This window comes from Neodiprion fabricii, chromosome 1 (genome assembly GCF_021155785.1).
Source record: "Neodiprion fabricii isolate iyNeoFabr1 chromosome 1, iyNeoFabr1.1, whole genome shotgun sequence".
NCBI classification, from domain to species: domain Eukaryota; kingdom Metazoa; phylum Arthropoda; class Insecta; order Hymenoptera; family Diprionidae; genus Neodiprion; species Neodiprion fabricii.
In genome coordinates this window covers 5845455-5867674 of record NC_060239.1, presented here as the reverse complement: position 1 = coordinate 5867674, position 22220 = coordinate 5845455, and the positions used below count along the sequence as shown (strand labels likewise).

General features: G+C 41.8%; 2 protein-coding genes across 4 annotated transcripts; one reads left to right on the top strand and one right to left on the bottom strand.

The window, feature by feature from the left end:
* The first annotated feature begins 2050 nt into the window (after positions 1–2050).
* LOC124184898 (pyrokinin-1 receptor-like) lies at positions 2051–14245 on the top strand. 3 transcript variants are annotated; one of them, XM_046575091.1, is made up of 5 exons: positions 2051–2335; positions 3844–4982; positions 11666–11886; positions 12360–12858; positions 13061–14245. In XM_046575091.1, the coding sequence occupies exons 2-5, from the start codon at positions 4154–4156 to the stop codon at positions 13300–13302; spliced, it is 1791 nt and encodes a 596-aa protein (XP_046431047.1). In that variant the 5' UTR covers positions 2051–2335; positions 3844–4153; the 3' UTR covers positions 13303–14245. The 3 variants fall into 3 exon arrangements, with proteins under 3 accessions (XP_046431047.1, XP_046431035.1, XP_046431057.1); XM_046575079.1 differs by having other exon boundaries at positions 2280–2665; XM_046575101.1 differs by lacking the exon at positions 2051–2335 and adding an exon at positions 2729–2827.
* Positions 14246–15698: 1453 nt separating this feature from the next.
* Positions 15699–21067, bottom strand: LOC124180869. Its single transcript, XM_046566767.1, has 8 exons — positions 20810–21067; positions 20520–20687; positions 20277–20416; positions 19524–19688; positions 16713–16959; positions 16465–16632; positions 16244–16380; positions 15699–16045 (listed from the first exon to the last, which is right to left on the bottom strand). The coding sequence occupies exons 1-8, from the start codon at positions 20940–20942 to the stop codon at positions 15878–15880; spliced, it is 1326 nt and encodes a 441-aa protein (XP_046422723.1). The 5' UTR covers positions 20943–21067; the 3' UTR covers positions 15699–15877.
* Positions 21068–22220: the final 1153 nt, after the last annotated feature.

Sequence of the window (22220 nt, the reverse complement as noted above, 5' to 3'; positions counted from 1 at the left end):
GAATTTTTTTTCACATGCATAGGCTCCCATAAATTACTATTAAATTTGTTACCAAATGCTGACGTAATCGTATAGGTAACGCATAAACCATATATATATATATATATATATTATCATGTCTTCAGGCAGCACAATCAAATTGATTATTGCACAATTTCAAGTTTCCATACTTGACAAAACGGTTAAAAAATCGTTGTATACGTCTTTTCATATGCAACGTAGATATATTGAGAATGTTGTACGGTAGATTATAATTGCTTACAACTTATGGTGCAGTAATTTCGAGTCGAGTAAAACAGGACGACTATTTCTTCTAACAGCCTCAGCTGATTACGCCGAGAACCTACCTATTACAAGGTTTAAATTAACGAATAGTGAAGTACGTACCCAACGAATAAAGGGCCGTGAGTCTCTGTCCAATTCTGAGAAGAAGCAGCTGTGTATACTAATGATTTTATCCTGTAGTTGCAAATTCGTTGAGGCACGTTTTAATCCGAGTTTGAAATCGAAGGAGCGTACACAATTTTACAGAGGACGTCTCTACCTCTTTGCAAATTGCAACGCAGGGCATTTCGTTACGCGTTAAAGCATCCGCGTGAGATCTGCAACAATCTACTACTGTTCGTAAAATTCGGGTTTTATATCGAATAACGACTGAGGAACATTGACCCGAAGATTCACGGATCAAATTTCGTTTATCGAGTCACTGATCCCAGTCCGAATTCATCATACGGATCTCGCGTATTTAACCAAAAACACAGGGAGGCGACAAACGATTCGTTCAAACGTCAAGTAGAGTATTAGCAAGTATAATACGTGTAAGCAAAAATGCGGGAAACGTTGGCTATTCTTCGTTTTTTCATTCGTTTATATTCGCATCCTAAACCGATAACCGCCCAATCAATTACCAAGCGAGTAAACGAATGAACCTTACGAAGCGGGGGCGGTGTCGATTACAGAAGAAGGTGTGGTCGTAAAATGCGGGGAAAAAGAAGAATCGAAAAAAAGGATACGATCGAATGTGAAAGACTGGATTTCCTTCGATATTCGTTGTATTTTGGTTCGAGAAAAATCAGTCAAAACTGTGATTCGCTGTGAAGGTGTAAGATTGCTTACTCGTGGAAAACGCAAAGCCAGCTGAATAAAAGGGTTTGCAGATTTACAAAATTCTGGAATTTAAACGAAGCTGATAAGTTGCAGGTCCTCGCCTACCTCCGTTACATATGTATGTGCGTACAGATCCTTAGATGGATTCTGACACATTCAAGGTCAACGTTGGCGTTTTTTTTCGCAAGTTAAACAACCGGTAGCAGACTACATAGACGTAACACAGCCTGTTATACTTTCGACGAAGAGCTGAATTTCTTAAGTGGCTTTGTTCATCCCCATGGTCCAATGCACTTTATTTTTGCGCTCGATTGATCGCAAGAAAAGAAGAGCGGCCAGATTAGCTGATAGAACTTAGCTCCAACTAGGCACAACATATATATTCGACTACGAGCGATTGTTTCCAAAACTTTTTTCATTTCTCCCTAATTTGCTCAGCTCTCTGACCGGCTGGTAGTCCCATCGTTTCGTGATGCATTTTGTATTTTTCTCTGAAAATAAAAGGAGGCCCTCCTCATTCCGACAAAAGGTATGCTCAGAGTATTTCAGACCCTCTTCATAAAAATGACACCGTTCATACCTTTTCGCGTGGTAAAATACGAGAAGATAAAATTCGTATTGTTTGTACCGACCGTCTGACATCAGAGGAGTTGGCCGTGGAATTATTTTCAGACAATTTTTCAGTATAAAGAGAATAAAATTTGGTTTATAGTCCGGGCCGCGTATAATGTTATACAGTATTTCGTAGTAAGTCAAGGTGCGCTCATCCACCACAATGCCTCGTCGAGTTTTGCCTCGTATACAACGCAGGTTTATGTTACCGGACGTCTAATTTGAGCGAGTCGAATCTCCGTTCTCGTCTCTTGTTATATTTGTTTTATTTTACTTTATTTTACTTGCTTTTTATACTTCAGCGTTCATCTCTCTTCGTTTTTTCTCTTCTTCCTTAGCCTTCCCAGCAATAAAATCAAACGACGCGGGTGCGTGAAACGAACTCTGGCGCGAATAAGGAGAGAGACGATGATCCGGGAGACTGCATCGGCGACGAAGGAAACGAGGCATGGTGTTTGCGCTGGCGCGAGCGGGAATCAGCCCCATCGCATGTCCCCCACCAGATCAAGATCCCCATGCGCTGGCCACGCGTTTCAGGGACGACCAAAGAAGTCCGATCAAATCGAACTCGGCATCGAGATCCGTCGGTCGAGGTTGGTTGGTCGGCACTCCCAAGGTGGGTGCGATTTTTTTTCCGCGCCGGTGCCGTCGCGATTATTTCTTGTTTCTTGGAGGAGCCTTAAAACCGGGGGATGTAGCGGGAAAACTGGCATCGGATTTACGTGAAAAGTTGAAAGTTGAAAGTTGAAAGTTGAAAGTTCGCGTTTATACGAACATGTGTTCTAATCGCGTCGGTGGATGGTGAGATGCACGCGCCATGATGATATGAGTATTAGAGTTTTTCAAACAAGTGGCAGAGCCGAGCTTGCGGCCTTGGAAAATTGGCCAGTTGTTAATATTTCACGTGGGAGAAGGAGTGGAGAAAACACAACCGGAGATTTATCGGGTATAATCTTTTATCAACGAGCAGACCTTCGAGGCTTCTCTATTACCATACTACAAACACAGACTGGTTACCTACATAATCCACGACCCTGCAGACTGGCAAAGAAACTCGAGGCGATTGCATCAGAGCAACGATGTTAATTGAGCGGCGAAAAGATCGATGGTTTGATTTGACGCGCAACATTTTCTTGCGTTCTTTTTTTTCTATCGAAAACTTTACGCACGCTTGTATCGTCTATACATGCCTTATGACTATATTCACACGGTCGTCATGCTGATTCCCGAAACGCTGTTTATCTTCCTGTAAAAATTATACCAAGCCCGATATACACCAGAGTTATATTTTATACATTCAACGTTTAAATTTGACGCTAGGAATCCCATTATACGCGTATAACAGTCGAAGAAATTTTTTTCATCCTCTTCTTGTTTCGTTTTAGCAAACAGGAATGAATCATGGGTTTATCAATGGTTAAAAATAACAGAATTGTCTAGTTTGGATAGTTTCCCAGAGGAAAAAATAAGATCGTGACTATCTCTTTTTTTCTTTCACCTCTGAATCATATTCGTATGTATATCAAGCTACTACTGACCACCTAATTTATAGGCAGACTACAGCAGCCTCATTTCAGAATATCAAAATATTCGTTCGGCATGTTTCTTTAATGCTATTATGATTTTTAGAGCAGATCAGGAGCGCGCGGCTTTTGACATATTTTATTCGCTAAAAATGGGGACAGGCGGCCGGAGAGTGAGGCAGTTAATTAAACAGCATAGGCATTATTTTTGAGAAAGAGATAGACGGAGAGAGAGAGAGAGAGAGAGAGAGAGAGAGAGAGAAAAAGAAAACAAACTCATTGATGTCGCATGTCGACGATGAGGGAAATCGATGCGTTAGTCGTTAGAGCAATTTGTTATACCCAAAGAGCGATTCGATCGTGAAACGAGACAGAAGAGGATGACCCGACAACGACAATTTAGACGATTTATACGTATCCTCGGAGCGAGCGATATATTATTACACACGGGTATCGGGGTATTACCTATCAAAGAAACGCCGCCGATTTCGGTGCTTGTTACCCAACGATGGATGGTTGAATCGTTGTCCCACTTCGGCATCAATCGTCGTCCGAATAATTCCGAAAGTATAACGCTTCTCTTTTGCTCCTTCGTTTCCAGATCCAGGGATGTGTGAAATACCCACGGCACTCAGCCGTTATCCGTCCCGAGATAATCGGGAATCAAGAATCATCGGCATGCTCCAGAGGACGAACTAATGGAAAATAAATTGATCGTGTACGTAAACAAGGTCAAGGTTTTCGCGACGCGAACGGTATCCGAACAATACTTGAAAAGAAAAAACAATTAGCAAATGACGATGCGTTCGTACTGGCCAGATCATTAATCAATGATAGAAGAAGAACTGGAAAAACGATCGAACGACGCAGTACGTCTGAGCGTTTGAACGCGGCATCTCTGTATCGAAAAGATGTTTGAAAACGGAACGGTGTTTTCGGGCGGCTCGATCAGGGAGGAAAATGCTTCGGGTTGCAACGACTCGAGAGGGATCTGGAAGCTGGAAGAACCGTCGCGACGGGATCCTCTCTACGTCGTCATACCGATAACGATAATCTACGTGACGATATTCCTCACCGGGGTCGTCGGCAACATTTCGACCTGCGTCGTGATAGCGAGAAACAAGTCGATGCACACCGCGACCAACTACTACCTCTTCAGCCTGGCGATATCGGACCTGCTGCTTCTGGTATCGGGTCTGCCCCCGGAGATGTATTACATCTGGTCCCAGTTCCCGTACGTTTTCGGTGAGATATTCTGCGCGATACAGAGCTTCGCGGCCGAGACGTCGGCCAACGCGACCGTCCTGACGATCACCGCCTTCACCGTCGAACGATACGTCGCCATTTGCCATCCCTTCGTCTCTCACACGATGTCAAAACTCTCGAGAGCCGTCAAGTTCGTTGTGGCGATCTGGCTCTTCGCCCTCGGCCTGGCCGTGCCGCAGGCCATTCAGTTCGGCATCGTTTACAGCGTGGACGAGAACGGTACCGCCGTCGAGGAGACCGCGATGTGCACCGTCAAGTGGGTCATCCTCGAACATGCCTTCGAGTTGTCAACCATGCTGTTCTTCGTCGTCCCGATGACCATCATCACCGTCCTCTACCTACTCATCGGCGTCAAGCTCAGACGGTCGCGACTCCTGACTGCCGTCAAGAGGACATCGATATCCAACAGCATCAACAACGGGGAAAGCGTCAGAGGCAAAACCGCCGCTCAACGGAACGTCATACGAATGCTGGGTAAGAGATTCGCATCGATACTCGAAATCGGGAAGGTGGAAGGGTTTAGTGAACGATCGACCTTTTTTACACATTCAGGATTAACGATATTCAGCTTGACAGTTGTGACGAAATAAATAAACTTTCCTTTTCGGTACACGATTCTCTGATTTTACTTCCGAGGATTCACAATTTCTTCACAACATATTGTGACTTTTAACGATTCCCGGCAAATTAACATCATTATCAAAGGACGGAGCGCAGAGCACAAAGTCTGTAGCTTGAAGATTAATTTTGAATAATGTAAAAATCGACCGAATTCTTACTGTCGATTATCCACTGACCATATCCACGTGGAAGTCAAGCGCGCGCGCGTGTGCGTGTGTGTGTGTGTTTGATGCCAAGAACCACGCGACGCCTGCATGTGAAATGAGTTACTCAACTTTACACAAGTGCACGAATTACCCGTAAACTTTGGCTCGTTTGCTAATCCTGCTTGAATTCGTCGTCAAGGCAATTATGCATTGTAAATCGGATTCTTGTGAATATTCAGGGGGCACCGAATCACGAATGAACATTCGCGCAATTAGGTAATCTTATCGATCGGGAGGGAGGTTTACTTCTTACCGTAAAGTTACACACCTCCTCAAGCTCGTCCGAAAAGGGTATTCGGCGCGACGAAGTTACGTTTGATGGACAAAATATCGTTCGTTGATTATATCGGATGACGTGAATGAAATTAAAATATAAATGAGCCATTCATTAGCAATTCCAACATCACACGTACAAGTATTAGTCAAGTTTAATCAAGAATCGCGATTACACGAAACATTGATTAACCAGGTTGAATGATTTTTCGATAACACCGAGCGACAAGAAGATTGCCGCAGTATTGCGGATGCGACAGAAGATAAATGAAAGTCTAATTCAGGACCATACATGATTTGTGTTTATTCGATTGAAAGAAACCAGTAAACGGAAAGTTGATCGTACTGGACTAGTTTTTCACATCATTTACGGGAAATACAGCAGGAACCGATAATCGCGAGTCTGAACAAAAATCTTCAGAGTTTTTTATGTGCCACCAAATTGGGCTGGGTACGCAGAAAAGATTCGCAACTGTGGAAATAACGGAAAGTAATAATTCGTTAGCGAAGGGGGAATCTGAATCTGATTAGTCGAAGTTCTAGATACAATTTCCCTGCTAACGTAGTATATTAGACAACGTAATGTATTATATCCTCGACGAATCACATTGGGGCAAAAGTTCGCAGGCGCAATTTATATCGGGCGTAAATATTGGCCGATCGCAATTGACCCAAAAAAAGTGTTGACAATAGGAAGTCAAATAGGAAACGAAAATCGAATAAGGAAGAAATGCAGAAAGTTCCGGCGCGGATCGGCCGCCGTGACGGATTACCCATCTCCGTTCCGTCGTCAACGAAATTGGCGGCCACGCGGAAATACCCGCTCTTCTTTTTAATCGTAATCAATCACCAATTCTAGCCAATTGACCTCATGACGTAATTTTTATCTATAATAGACGGAACGAGTATAAGGCACACGCAACTTTGACCCAGAAAATTGTAAATCGCGATCGATTCCTACCAGCCGCAGCGGAATACAATGACGATGAAACGAGACTTGTTACCGCGACGGCAATCTCGCGATACGAAACATCGTAGATAGTGAGGCCGACGATAATTTTAGATCACGTTATATATGGGCTGTTTTGTCGTTCAATTTCCCCTGAAACGCGGGGATGAAAAAGTTCATGTTTATATAACTGCGCGTGTTTTCGTTCGTCAAAAATTTCAGACAGACTTCAAGGCTGGGGAAAAATTCATAACTACCGGATGAGGAATAACGCTAAGAAAAATAGAAGAGAAGGAAAGAAAGAAGAAAAAAAACCCAGCCTTACTCCGATCGTTAGGGTATTTAATTATTCAGAAACGAAGCTTATATCTTATTCATAGCTGATCGTCGAGCAGGTGGAAATTCCGTGGAGCATATCGTTGTTAGCGTGCCGCAACGTGCGACCGGTTGCCGAGAAACGAGATAAGGCCGCATATTTGTTTGCGAGAATCGTAAGCGTGACCAATAAATCATTGGTTATTGGGTGTTTTTGCCGCACCGACGGTTTCCAGGGGCGAATTTCTCCATTTCCAAATCTCCCAATTGTAACGAAAACCCTAAACATCAAGCGGAAACCGCCAAAGGTTTAGACCTTTAATCAGTATTAATGTAATCCGTGATCAATTCCAACCTGCACCACGCGTTATACCGACTAACACTGATCTATTGAACATCGGGCAGTAAATACGAATTAGAAGCACTGGATTTGTGCAACCGCAACTCGGACCTCGAGGCGCAAAACCAGGGGGATTTTTTCCGTCTGCCCAAACAGTTTCGTCCAATCGACGCGTCAAGAATATTCGATGGAATTGAATTTCCCTTTTTGTAATTTAATTGAAAGACGCAAACAAGTTCTGGAGAACAAAAATAAAAAAAAAAAAAAAAATACAGACGGAATCGAAATTTTTTTAACGTTGTTATATTTGAATGGCGTTTGATGATAAAAAAACAAAATATTTTACAGCAAGACGGAGAGTAACTAGCAATACAGCGAGGTGATTCAGAGAGCTTTAGGCTGCTGGTAGAGAGATCGATTGTCTCCCGAATTTCTGTCCTCGGGTGAATTTTTAGGGTCAGCATCTCAGAGGCTGGCTAAAGATAAGCTACAGGTTTAATTTACGACTCGAAGCATAAAGTCGGGCGCACGTAAGTCATCGTAAAGCGCAACAAGTGCTGTTTAATCTGACGTTAAATCTCGCATATTACGATCGCAAGTAAACCACCATCCATGGTATAAAAATTTCATTGGAATAGTTTTTTCGCACAAGGACGCTTTTTTTATGTAGTAGAATTTTATTTTGCAATTCATGTACAGACGAATTTAATATCCTGCGATTTCACTTTATTCAACACCGCTGATTGCTGAAAATTCTCCGATTCCTTCGAAATGTTTACCGAAAGCTTACCGAGTCGTTGAAAAATTTTTAGAGTTGCATTTTTCATAGCTTTCGGGTGTGTTGCCCAGATCATTTATAAATTCTAATAAGTAGAAATTACCTGAAATTCGATCTGTATCAATTCGCTTCATAAAAATAACGGTTCAACAATTTCACGGATAAAGTGAAGATCGACTTATAAAATTCAGCATTGGGACAGTTCGAGTGTATTTCTGTACCTCGAGACTAAAATAATTGGAACGACAACACTTAGGACACGACACTGTAGCTAATAATGTTGTAACTATAGGCACGAAACGTGTTAAGCGTTGTATAAACGCGGGGCGTGCGTGTTTAAGGGTTGTCAAAATCGCATACTTCGGTTATTGCCGCGATGAGAAGGTTGGGGTAATAATTTTAAAACTTACGGCTCGAAGTTGACGACTTTATACTTCTCACATATTCTCCTGGCTAGATAGTTCCCATTGCGACATGTTCCAAGTGCTGTTAAACTTTCCTTGAGCACAGCTGTAAGTCTGGACAGTGCCGATAGCGTTTCGGTCTTGAAAAATTCTATCACAAGATGAAAAGGGGCGAAAAAATCAACCGGTGTAATATTAATCACTTCGAGTGGAAGTAACTAATCGAATAAGAGCAAAGGCTCTATAACAAACGAAGAAAAAGTCTTGGGCTCAAAGGAAACGGTGTCAATGATTTGGCTTTCGGATACGTTCGTTATTAGAAATAATTGAAAACAAGGGGAGAAGTGAGTTGGTTGCTTCGTGGCTTATCCGTCTGTAGAAGCAAAATTAAATTCTGTTTCGAAGGTGCGTCGTGAAGTTTTCGAAAATTACTGGCAATACAAAACTCTTTCTGAAACGATAAAAGTTCCACTTCTTGTCAAATGGCAATTGTGAGAAGCAGCAAAATAATCTGAATGTTTACGAATTGATTTAAAAAGAATTGGCGAATTCAAGTACTTCGTTCAGCGTGAATGTAAATTTAGAAATACCGGGCTTCTAGGTTTAATGTGCAAACACAGTACCGTCTGAACAAATCAATTCCTGTACCGAGACATTTATACGTTTATAGGTGTCCGTAAATTTCAACTCGGGCATGACTAGAAGCGTTTCTTGAAGCCATAATACCGCGTCCGGGAAAAATTTGAAATTCGATAGGATTTCCAATTCGTTGCATTTCTTCGCTTGGAGTCAGGGAGGACTTTTTATTTTCGAGTAATTTGATTACAAGGATTCGGCTTATACCAGCAGAAACGGAATAAAAAAAATTTCACCAGACCCGCATCGTTATTCACCCTGGATTCAGACTCGCAGCGTAAAATCAGGGTGAAATTTTTTGCCTTAAAACGTGTATGCAGGATAACGGACTTTTCTCACATCGTAATGAAATAAAGTCTAAAATAACGTCATGACTCGACAAACTGCTCCACACCGGAAATTATGAAAAATTTATATAAAGTCATCGGAAACACGGCGCCAGCGAACGAATACTTCTGAGAATTGAACCTTGTCATATCGTAGAAATTAGGGGGACATAAAGCCGCGATATTGGTAATCCGCCAGATTTAAGCAGCTCTGCTTCTTTCATATATCCCACGCAAGTGTGATGAGGATACAAACGACCCCGAAAAACACGCCGATCTAAGTTTGAAAACAACCGATAAACTCAAACTCGGTTTCTCTAATAACCGCAAATCCGTGGTTCGTCCATTAACGCCGAATCCGAACGTTTTTTTTTTTTTTTTACCCACCTTTGCCGATACCGATTTGCGGAGGGCAAATCATTTAACCTTGACAAAATTGGAACTCGATGTGACAGAGAAATTCGTAGCAGCTCGTATCGTCGCGTCGTCTCGGTGACGATGAATTCACGGAGTCACTGGCTACTGAAATACGTTCTTGATGGCAAAACGAATTTTTGAATTTGATGAATGGAACGGAAGTCGATGGCATCATTAAACAGCGTTTCAAAACTTTCTTGATAATCAAACGATTTTTGCCTAAAGTTCAAACATTCTGAACATCGCTTCAACTTTTGTGAGGAAAATTGATTGAAGTGACACGATTCGAAAGGTTCACGAGGATTGGAAAGAAAAATGACCGGGCCGAGAGAGCGTTTTAAATTCGAAATTCTGCGCAGTTTTTACAATTAACTTCGAGTTCTTACATTTCATCGTCAAGTCTTATTACGCAACTTGCAGTTCGTCTTACGCGAGAACGAACAACGAGTGAATAAATTCAATCCGGAGAAAGTATTTCGTTCAACCCATCGCAGGCGTTAAGAAACGCAGAGAGTATTATCAAAAGATTTTACTCCATTCCGCTGACGCGGTGGATTCAAATGCCAGTGACAGATGTGCGCGTCTTTACAATTCCGAAGAAGGCGTGAGACTACCTCAGGGAAAAGGATCGAAGGAAGAATGCGATTATATCTTGAATTCATTTATTTTACAATATTTTGTCGAGGCCCTGTCGAGCAGATTTTTGTTAGCTGCGTACCGAGTAAGACAGGGAAAAGAAAAAATTCTGCCTCGGTAATCCGAGACGAAAAACAAGGGGTGGAAATTGGCTCTCAAGATACGTTTTCATAATAAATTTGTTGGCAAGCAATCGAGCCGACGGAAGTGATTGCGAAATCAATTTTCGAAAATTAGTATGTAGCGATGACAAAAGCGGCGGACTGTAACTGTGCACAGGAAAGGTGATCGAAGATAAATTTCACCGTCATACATGGGGTATAAACCGTATTTTCATATTGTCAGCCAAAATTTGCACTACGATCTACGCACGGTGTTGATATTTTTTTCGCGAATCTCCCCTTTCGGACGAGGAAAGAAAAATAATTTAAAGATGCCGGAAGTCCGGCTTTTCCAGCGTTCCGTCCACCCCTGGAACCTCGGCTTCCTCGGCAAAGTGGATCAAGAGACGAAAACGTGTTTCCGCACTGATACGTGATGCCTGCCTGACTATCGATGCAGCAAATCCTTTCTCCGAACGCGGAAGCCGCTGATATAGGTGTACCACCGAGGATGGCTCGCCGACGAATGATATCCGTATCGAAAAATCCCCCTACGCGGTATCGCACAATAAGACGAGATAAGTCCGCAAACAAATGCTCTGGGCCACAGAGGATTGCTTCGTTTCATTTGAATCCTTTTAAGCGTGCCGGTTTAAGTTGACTTTGACAAATTGAGGAAACATGCTTAGATTCGTTCGATCGGCTTAGTGAAAAAAACCGATTCGTTTCACTCGGAATCGAAAAGCACGAAGACGGTACGATGCAAATTTCTGCAGACTTGTCCCACCTTATTTGACTAGTAAAAAATCAAATAACTTTAAAACTAAAGTAATGCGGATTCCAACGTCATTAAAAACTCGATCATCGAGTTTCCGCGATTGAAAATCATAATTGAGAAAGCCGTCGTCAAGTCCTCGGATTTAAATATAAAAGCGTACAGACTAATTTTAAGTCGACGTCAATGGCAGGCTACCGACGACTCGCCGCACTTGCTTGTTGCTGTTAATTGATTCAATTGTTATTTCCAGATTTAATCCTCGTTTCCGGATATTGCGGGCACTCCAAGAATTTTTTTTCGACCGGACGTGTATTTTTTCCCTCCCGCTAAAACTAAGCTAGCCACGTCCGTGTGTGTTAATTTCAATGTTTTTACAGTGGCAGTCGTCGTTGCTTTTTTCATCTGCTGGGCTCCTTTCCACGCGCAGAGGCTTCTGGCTGTTTACGCTCAAGGTGCAAGCCAGGAAGAACACCATCCCGTTTTAGTCACCGTCTACACAACCCTCACGTACGTTTCAGGGATATTCTACTATCTCTCGACGACGATTAATCCACTCCTATACAACATCATGTCCAACAAGTTTCGAGAAGCGTTTAAGGTAGCTATAAATATCACACTCGATATCGTTGCGATTGATTTGAACTTGAATTACCAATTAACTCTGTCTCTTTCGGCGCTTGAAATGCACAATAACTACCACGATTAATTATTATTCATATGTATTATTTTATGCCGACTACTTTGAATCACGAAAATATGACTCTCGGCCCGCACGGGTTTATCGGTGGCTACTTTTTATCAGAGGAGTAATATGCTTGTGTGCACCAGAAGCCTTAACGTAAGCGTGGATGTTCAAATATTAATGTAAAATAACGAAAATTTCAGTTTCACTCTTGTCTTTTCTTCTCGTCAATTTACTTCTCTATTTATTTAAAAAACTACAACGATAACAACGGTTGAGGTAAATGTATTTACACTTTGTACTTGTCGAGGTATAACAAGATTAAAAAAGAAACGTGCAGTTTAACGGTGAGCGCCTCCGTGCAAAAAATTAAGACAGTTAATTCGCAGACGATGCTGTCCCAGCATTGCGGCCGAAGAAAATCTCAGTGGAAAAGCAGCCCGCGAAGACCGACTTACAGTGCATTGTCACGTCGCGCGACGAGAGGCTGCGATTATCGACACTGTGATGCGAATTATCGGCAATCAGGATCGGTGTCCGTAAGCGAGGAGGTGCAGCGACCAGCGTTGAAACATCAGACAGCCTTGGACGTGGCCGATGGCGGGATTGAGGAGATTTTCAGAAGAGAAAATGTCGAACCGGGGGTAGAAGGATCGCCGGAAAGGGTCACGGGGACTTCCAAGGAGTCGAAAGAAGTGTTCCGCAACGATACTAAAAGTTGCATCTCCAGAGGTTCCTCGGATTCTAGTCAAGTCACGATGACCACGTCGGTCAGCAAGAAACTCTGCAACGAGGGCAACAACAACGCGGCGTTCAATTTCGAGCATCGCGTTCCAAAGGAACACTCGTCGGAAACGAATCCGCGATCTCAGAAGACCGTGGTTCTTGGTGAGTGGTTTGATCTCTGATCTTTGATCTCAGCTTTCGATGCTCGGATAGTTCGGTATTTCAATCCACTGTTTCGTGGCTCGTTCTTACGGGGAAAATCAATGCTCTAAATGAGTATGGAGGGGTATAGCAGGTTGGGGGGTGTCACGCGAATTCGCGGGAATCGGAAGTTTTGAAACTTGAGCGCTTTTCTTCCCTCTAGGTATTCTGGCGGACAGATTGCGGTTCGGTACGAGAGGATTGTTCGCCTCGGACGTGAAGAACGCCAGGCCCAAAGTCAGACCGGAAGTTGCTAGCGCGCCGCCGAGATTGAGAAGTGAGGCGAGCATAGAGAGCGCGAACACGATAAGTAATTCCAGTTTGCAGGATCTGGACGAAACGGAATTCACCGGTTCGGAACTCGCCCGGTACATGGGGGAGGTCAACTTTGACCTGATCACTTGACGATCGGCCAAACATTCTAAAGCGACAACGTCGTCCTTGCGGAGGTTCTCGCTCAGGGATTAAAGCGAAATTCATCCGGCGTGAAATTGGATATACCGGATTCCGTAACCTCGAGTTGTTTCGAGAGGTGGAAATTTATTTGAGCCCGACCCACGACAACGGTGGTCAGTTCGTGAAAATGGGTAGAAAACAGGGGAAAGTGTGGAATCCGGTTTCGGTTTATTGGAGTTTGGCGCGTCACTCGATGCGTGTAACGTCCGGCTGATTGATGCTCGTCTGATTCAATTTCACGCCAAGATTGTCGAGAGAGCGGAGGGAAACCGATACCGATGTCATAATCAGATATACAGAGTATCGTTCAGATTGAAAACAAAACGAAGAAGCGGTTAAATCTAGCATAAGTGGTATAAGAAGAATGTGGGGAAAAAAAACTCGAAACAGTCGTGATGCTAATCCGAAACGATTCTTTCCACTCGCTGAAACTTGACGAGCTTAAATTATTATTATTGTTATACTCTGGATGTTGAGCCATTAAAATAAATTTGTGAACTTTCTTTTTGTAAACCTAAAATCCGATTTAATATTATTCTCAAAGTTTTACTGTAACAGCTTCAGAATATTGTGTGATGTTCTTCTAAAGCCAAAGTTTCGATGATGCAAGTAGAGTATAGAAAATTGTATTCGTTAAATTATCGCATCGTGCGAAAACCGTTCGCGAGCTTTTTACGCAAGATTTTGCTAAACGCATTGAAAGAAGGAAAAATTTCCTTTATATTTTTAAAGCATTCACTAGTCCCAAAGTTCCAGAACTCGTGATTAAGGCGACGTCAATTTTTATCGAAATTGTAAAAACTTGTATTAATATCCGACGAAAACAGAGTGTAAATAATTTATTTATTTTTATATGTCATTATAATAATAGATAATAAACAATTAAGCGGCAGAGCTGGCATTCGACCGGCGAAATTTCTGTATTTAATATAATAACTATAGTTATATCGGTCTGCATGACGTACCGCATAATCACGTCGTACGTAAGTATTATTTGTATGTACGTAGACCAATTGTACCCGTGAATGTGTTTATTCGTGAAAAATTCGACTACATTGTTGAATAAATTATACAATCAGCACAGATAATTAATATCTGAAATAATGCAGACCGATGATTTTAACACCATCCCACAACAAGATTTTCCTGTAATGAGTTACGTGTGTTAATCACGTTTAACAGAATAATCTCACACAGAAATTTGCGGTACGGTTCTATCGTGATATAAGCTAGAAAGATATCTTGCGATGTCAGCAAAAATACGCAATCACCGATTACGGCGATTCGGGTCAGCATGTCAGAGCTGATAAATTCGGGGCCCATTACCTCCTCCGAGGGTCAAGGTCTCCGCGATATTAGAGTCGCCGAGATAAATAAAATCGCATGGAAATATTCGACACAAAATAATTGACAAGAGGAGCAAGTACGAAATAGAATAAAAATTGGCAATAAGTGAAACGATTCGTAACTACTTACAAAAAATCACTCAACTCGTGTATCCATCGCAGTGTTTTTCGGTTGAACGTAATAAACACCTTGTCCTGTTCACGTCACTTGCTTCGTCGCAAAACTCTTGCAGTTGTCATCGTAAAGTGGTAACTCACTCACCAATCACAAAACTACGTACCGTCGAAATAATAACGATTCATTTGGGAGCACTCGGTAAGCGTTCGGTAACTGGACGACCGTCTCCTACGAAGTGTGCGAGTTGTTTGGGTTCAGAAATCGTTTTCGATACAAAGATGGCGCGCGTATCGAATGTTCCTACCTACCTGCCCTACCTGTTGATACTACGGATTATTTGAGGCGATGAAAGCACCGAGGATCAAAGCAGATGATGGAAAGGCAGAGAGGCGACGATGATAAGACATTGCATCTGCATGAATAAGAATCAACAAATTTTATCTTGAAACAGTTCCGAGGCTTTGTTGCAGACAAAGGTTTGGCAAACGCTAATGGGAGTACGTTTTAAATTTTAACGTCACTGTTGAATAACGCGTTACATGTTTAAGAAATCCCAATTAGGCGAAGACATAATAACTGCAGTTTTAAAGTTGGATTAGGCGTAAACTTGAAGGCAACTAATTCTCAAGGAGAAAATTTCTCGCCGGCTAAACGACGTGAACCTTAATGATACCACTGACTGTTTGTTTTCTCAATGCGATAACCATAACAGCAGTAAAATACAGTCGGTTACGCGGGATTATGAAACATGGGATAAGATATTGTCGGGAAAGATGTTAAAGTATTAACCGACGAATTGCGTCGGGTTAAAGATTTACCTAGGTTGTAAATTTATTCAAGTGTATTTTCAGTGATCCGGGTGATTGATCAGATACGCATAATTTCTCGACATATATTAGAAACGTTATTTATATTTTTCTGAACATCAGACATGTACAAAATTCGTAAAACGCATTCGGTAAAATCGTTGGAAGAGACCTTACAGGATTTCGATTGGTGTTTTTTTCTCTCTCGTTCACTCCGTTATTAGTCTTTGACCCCGCATCGCTTGACATCGTCTTTAGAAGTCCGTCTTTGGACGCTTGGCGATGTAGGCTTTGATACCAGGCTGGGAAACAACTTTGTCTACGAGACTCTTCAGGCTAGGGTAACCCACCAGAATGTCTTTGCCCGCCAAGTACGAGAGGAAGTTGCTGAATCCAGCGAAGACAATATCAGCGGCCGTCAACTGGAATGACAAAGTTGTGAAATGAACAACGAGAAGATTCAAGACGCGGGGAGAAGCTGTACGGAAACGCAGAGTGACGAAAATTCGGTTTGACGTACGAGAGAAGATTCAAGGTCACAACAAGATAAAGTGGCGCTAATAAAAAAAAAAAAAAAATAATAAAAAAACCGGCCGTGATTAGAAAACTGACTGACGCACCTTGCCACCAACAAAGTATCCTCCGTTCTTCTTAACGGTGGCCTCGAACTTGCCCAGGTAGAAGGCGACCTTCTGGAAGGTTTCAGCCTCGGTGGCGGATTTCTGTGCTGCATCGGCGAATCCATATTTTGCGAGCACTAATAAACGAGCATATCGGAATGTCAGAATAGGAGGATATGGGGAACGGTTTTAAATTAGACGACTCGGTCGCTCGCACTCACCCTGTCTCAGGTCGCTGATGGTTTCCAGGGTGGCGTCAACCTCGAAGGCCTCGAAGTCGCTGCTGCCGAAGAGGTTGAACTTCTTGGCAAGGAATCGAGCGATCGGGTTGGATTGGTAGAGCGTCTTTCCGTCGACTTCGAGGATCGGGAGCTGTTCCAGAGGGGTCTCTGCGAAGAGAGGGACGACCCTCGATATATCGGCGAACAAGACAAAAGGGAAGAGGAAATCGGAAATAGTTTCTACTCACGGGACTTGAATTGCGGCCAAATGTCGTGGGTGATGCGCTTGTCCTCGAATTTCACGCCACCGTAGCTCAGGAGGAACCTGATCGGCTCTCCAAGTCCGGCAAGGTTGAAGTAAGTCAGTTTGTAGTTCGACATGGTGGATTTGGACGAATGGTAAGACTCTGATTCTTGAAGACGCTCTGGCCTCGCTCGATGCTCACACGAAATGCGATCAGACTTGAGGAGATCTCCGTTATATAACAGTGTCGTTCAGGCCTTATCGGACTCGTTCCGCCTGCATGCATTTAGTTTTGTCTTATCTACACCCGCCACAGTGGTTTGCTGTTAAAAAAAAAAAATGAGCCGATGATGAAAAATATCGCGATTAATTGAAGTACGCGTGGATAGATCGCGATGGCTCTTATTAATGTCGCCAAAAACATACGATTTGCGATAATACTCCTGTTTTCTTTTTTCACATATTACATCGTTGCATAACCGATAACAGCGAGTATTCCAATATATGCGGATCCCATGTTGCCGGGGAATGATTGAATTGTAATTTCAACAACTGGGCGAAATATTACGACCTCGGTTACGTTATTATTAGTTCCTATTAAGTGGGATGTCAAAAATAAACGATCGACAATTGTTTCCCAAAATCACTCAATTCTCGCAAGCTTCCATAAAGATTAAAACATAAGTTTCTGTTACGTAGAAATGAGGAATTTTGATGAATTGTCTCATCGCGAAATTATTTAAAGGAAAAAAATGCATGTGTTTTGCGATTAAAATTAAACTATCAAATCTTTCTCTCTTTCTCTTTTCTTCGCTTCTTACGATCAAACAGGCTTTTTTCCTAGGTGGAAATCACTGATTTTTTGTTACATGGAAAAGATTCATGTCCAGTTATTCAAGACGAAGGTTGGAAGTAATGTAATCGAATTAGGTATCCGTATACCTTACAGACAGTAAAGTTTTATCAGACAAATATTATATACACTATGTTTATACCAAAATCCTTGTCTGTAACGAATGTTCTCGTGGATTTCACATGCAACAAAGCTGATCCATTTTTGCAGCAATATTTTGTAAAAATCTACGATAAATTTTTTTAATCGTATTCGCACGTATTTAATCAACTGGCTTCAAGGCTTTCTTAACTCTCTATTTACCTCCGATCGTAAAGATGAAGCCAGTGTCTGGTTTTCCGTATTTTATACGTGGATTCCTTCTCGACATATCAATTAAGAATTGTGAAATCTAGTAAAGGTTACGGATTTTACAGATGCGAAAATTTTTAAAATTTTCAATACTTTCTTTGGCCTCTCCAGATCCATTAACGACCAGTTTGGGCATCGTGCAACAGAACGAAATACGCAGATGAAAAAAAAAACTTGTCCAATCAAGTTCCAATCTTTGTGGAAAAAATTCCTCTGAATCTCATTAAAATGTATAATAATGTTAAAGCGTAAACACAATTTATTATATTCTGACAGGATTAGACACGATGGAGCGATGAAGCATTTACTTGGTACGTCTAACCCCAGCGAAGGGTCAAAGACCGATAATCGAATACGCGGTGGGTTCAACGATTACAGCAGAAACGAGATTCTCGTCATCGGGCGTTATTCACGCTTTACACGCGATTACTTCTAGCTTATTATATAACTGCCGAAACAGAATTTCATGGTTATGAAAAAACTACTACGCGGGCATAATTTTTTATAAAAATCAAGCACGGTGAATTTTCTGTGTAATAAATTGAAATCCTTTTACTTTACCGAACTTGTCAAGTTCTTACAAATTCTTGACAGCATTTAACATCATGGTATCGCATCTCCATTAGTAACGGAATTTTCCAAACGAGGAAAGTTTGAGCATTGAGAAAATTTTTTAGCTACGGTTACTGTACTGTCCTTAACTATAAGTATTATCCTTTTTTACCTTAACTGGGAAATTTAATTCTGGGTATAAAATGAAAATTGGTTTCTTAGTTGTGACTAGAAAATATAGCGTGCAGTGTTAAAACTATTCTTTTCGGATATAGTCGCACGTAGTTTATTTTCTTGCAAGTATTTCCACGATTCAACGCGGCTGTGACAAGAAAGTAACGATGAGGCCTTATTTAGCTGAACAAACGTAGAAAGGTAAACAAATAGATCTAATATTGAAGCAAATAGAAAATCTAGTATTGATAACTTGATCACATTAAATAGTTGCTTGTACCATGTACTTATGCAATTTCAACAATATTCAACACGTCATTGTCAAGATACGCATTTTACTATTTTCTAGTAACTAGAAAAAGTAAAGAAATTCTACTCAGTGTGGGTGTACAGATTTTTAGTTCTCACAGAGGGGTGATGCAATTGCATGTTGGAAGGTAGATGAACATTGATCAAAAACTCGTTGGTCAGTCTGATATGAATATCCAATATTATAAAATCAAATTTTCGTGCAAATAAAGCAAATCTCGTGAAGGACGGGAAATAAAACAAAATCCGCGAGTCACAGACTCGAATTCGGCATATCTTTCTTGCTTTCTTTATTAAACATTGCTAATAAAATTGATCGTGCAAAATGCGTGTTATAGGACGAAAGAATGTAAATCGTTTGCAAAATAAAAAGCGCCTAATTCTAGTTCACATTTTTTGATGGTTCGAAATAACATAATATTTAGATGAAAAAAACCTAAAAACTATCATGTGATAATACTCCGATTCGTTCGATGGTTCGATCAAGTAGTTGTTACCGGCTGTGTCGATGACGCGTAAGCTGATTTATTCTAGATTTAGAAGAGGTAATCAATACGAGCTTTCAAATCCCGTTCAGTATTCCGTCACCGGACGCTTAGCAATATAAGCTTTGATGGCAGGAAGAGCCTCAACTTTTTCAATGACGCCCTTCAGGTTCGGATAATCTGCAAGGTAGTCTTTACCCAGTAGAAAGGCGAAGATGATATGGAATCCGGCGAAGACGATGTCTGCTGCTGAAAGCTGCAACGATAAAGGTCAAAACAGTTTTGTGACTAAGAGGGTGCAAAAAATTCAAAAAGATCAACCAGCGTTGTTCAATGTTAACCGAGAGGGAAATAATTTAGTGAATTAACGTGTCCATTCCCAATAAAATGCAGGCTTTTACAGCACTCCACTGTTTGATTTACAGAAATACTTATTACCTCAACAATAAAAAAAAATAATACACGATTTACACGCACAACGATGACATAATTTTTTCAGTCATATTCGCAGCAATTTTGGCACATGAAAATTTCTAAGACCATTCGTGAATGTAATTACAACATAGCGATAAGTAAGTCTCACATTATCCCTGTAATTCTGACTCAAAAAAAGCACTTCAAATAAAATTACCTTCGCGCATGTATATACAACAGATCATTTTTGTCGCGTGTTAAAAATTCGAATACTACCTCTAAAACCCTCGTTACCGTGAAGTAATCCAGAGTACTTTTCGATATCTTTTTAATTATTTTTAGGTTGAGAAACACTGATTTCAAGTTGAGCACCCAGGAACTCTTTGAGGTGGACTGTCAGTGCCTGAAACCAAGGAAGCGTGGAACCTACCTTGCCGGCGACGAAATATCCGTCGTTTTTCTTCACCCACGCGTCGAGTTTGCCGAGATAAAAAGCGGCCTTCTTTTTCGTCTCTGCCTCGGTGGCCGCCTTCTGCGCCGGTTCGGAATACCAGTACCACTTGGCAAGCACTAACAGGACGTAAAGCGAATTGATTTGGACAATTCGTAACGCACGATAGAAACAAATATCGAATATTCATTCCAAGGTCGAGTATAATCAGGATATACTTACGTTGTCTCAAGTCGCCGATGGTTTCGAGAGTGGCATCCACGTCGAACGCCTCGAGATCATTGCTGCCCAACAGGTTGAATTTCTTGGCAAGAAAGCGGGCGATAGCATTGGACTGATATAAAAACTTTCCGTCGACTTCGAGGACCGGAACTTGTTCCAAGGGCATTTCTGAACAGGTGTACGACAGTGTGAAACATGGACGTTATGTTTGCACGTGAACTGCTTTCAGATAACGGAAAAGCTCGTTCGAAGATTTGTCGTATTGGACGAAAAGTCAATTTCCTACTTACGTGGTTTGAGCGCCGGCCAAGCTTCCTGAGTTATGCGGTTATCCTCGAAGTCGATGCCGCCGTAGCTCAAAAGGTATCTAATCGGCTCGGCGAGACCGGCGATTGCAAAATAAGTCAACTTGTAGCCCGACATGGTGTCTAATAACGATGCACCGAACCCAAGATAAGAGATTAACGAGCAGAGTTATTACCACTGTTCCGTTGACGTTCCCAACTCGTCGTCAGCTCTGATTCTGAATGCCGGCTACGCGTAATGCGCCTAGAACCATCGAGAAAAGGAAGGACGGAGCGTGGCGTAGATCACAATTTTTTCCACTCTTCCATCCTTGTCGACCAGCCGTGGTAGGTGATACACCTCGCCTCGTTCTACCGTCCATTTATCCCCACTTTCGAGCCACGTTTGTGTCGGTGATCAGCGCCGGTTACCGACAGCCAACATGCATACCTATGTAGTCCGACGACTACTCGTATAAACTTACATCAGACGGTGCGAATAGTACGGTCGAATTTACACAAGCACTTATGAGTGATCATTTTTTCGGAGCAAAAAAGAAACGAAGAGTTGATGAAAAGATGACAAATGATCATAATATTATTAAGTGATTGAAATTTTTGCACACGGCAAAAATTTATACGTCATTTTATGTTTTATTATTATCCAAGAACGTAACAATACCAAACTGCTGAAATATGCGATAGGAAAATTTTATCGCATTCGCACGTATTTAATCAGCTGGCTTCAAGGCTTTGTTGACTCTCTGTTTACCTTTGGCTGTAAAGATGAAGCCAGTGTCCGGTATTAAATATTTTCTTCGCGATGACTGTGCCGAAATCGATTCCTTCCTGGCGTACTGGGTTCCACGGTTTCTCAAATAAGGGTCTTGATATTGTTAAGATCGGAATGTGAATTCATTCAAACTGTACATTTCGCACGTATGGAAATAAATGGTGGATTTTAATTCCAAGCTCGAATAGAATCGGAATAGACTTATCTTGTCTAAGTCGACGATGATTTCGAAAGTGGCGTCTACGTCGAACGCCTCAAAATGTCATTTCTACTTAGTAGACTGAATTTCTTGGCAAGGAAGCAAGCGATAGCGTTGGACTGACATAACATTTTTGGTCGATTTCAAAGACCGGAAATTGTTCCGAAGGGCATTACTGAGCAGGTACACGATAAGGTGAAACATGGACGTAGTTCTTCTTACAGAATTGCTTTCAAATAGGGAAAAGTCCGTGCGAAGATTTGTCATGTTCTACGAAAAGCCAATTTCCCACTTACGTGGTTTGAGCGCCGGCCAAGCCTCCTGATTTATGCGGTTATCCTCGAAGTCCATGCCGCCGTAGTTCAAGACGTATCTGATCGGCTCGGCGAGATCGGCAATTGCGAAGTAACTCAACGTGCGGTTCG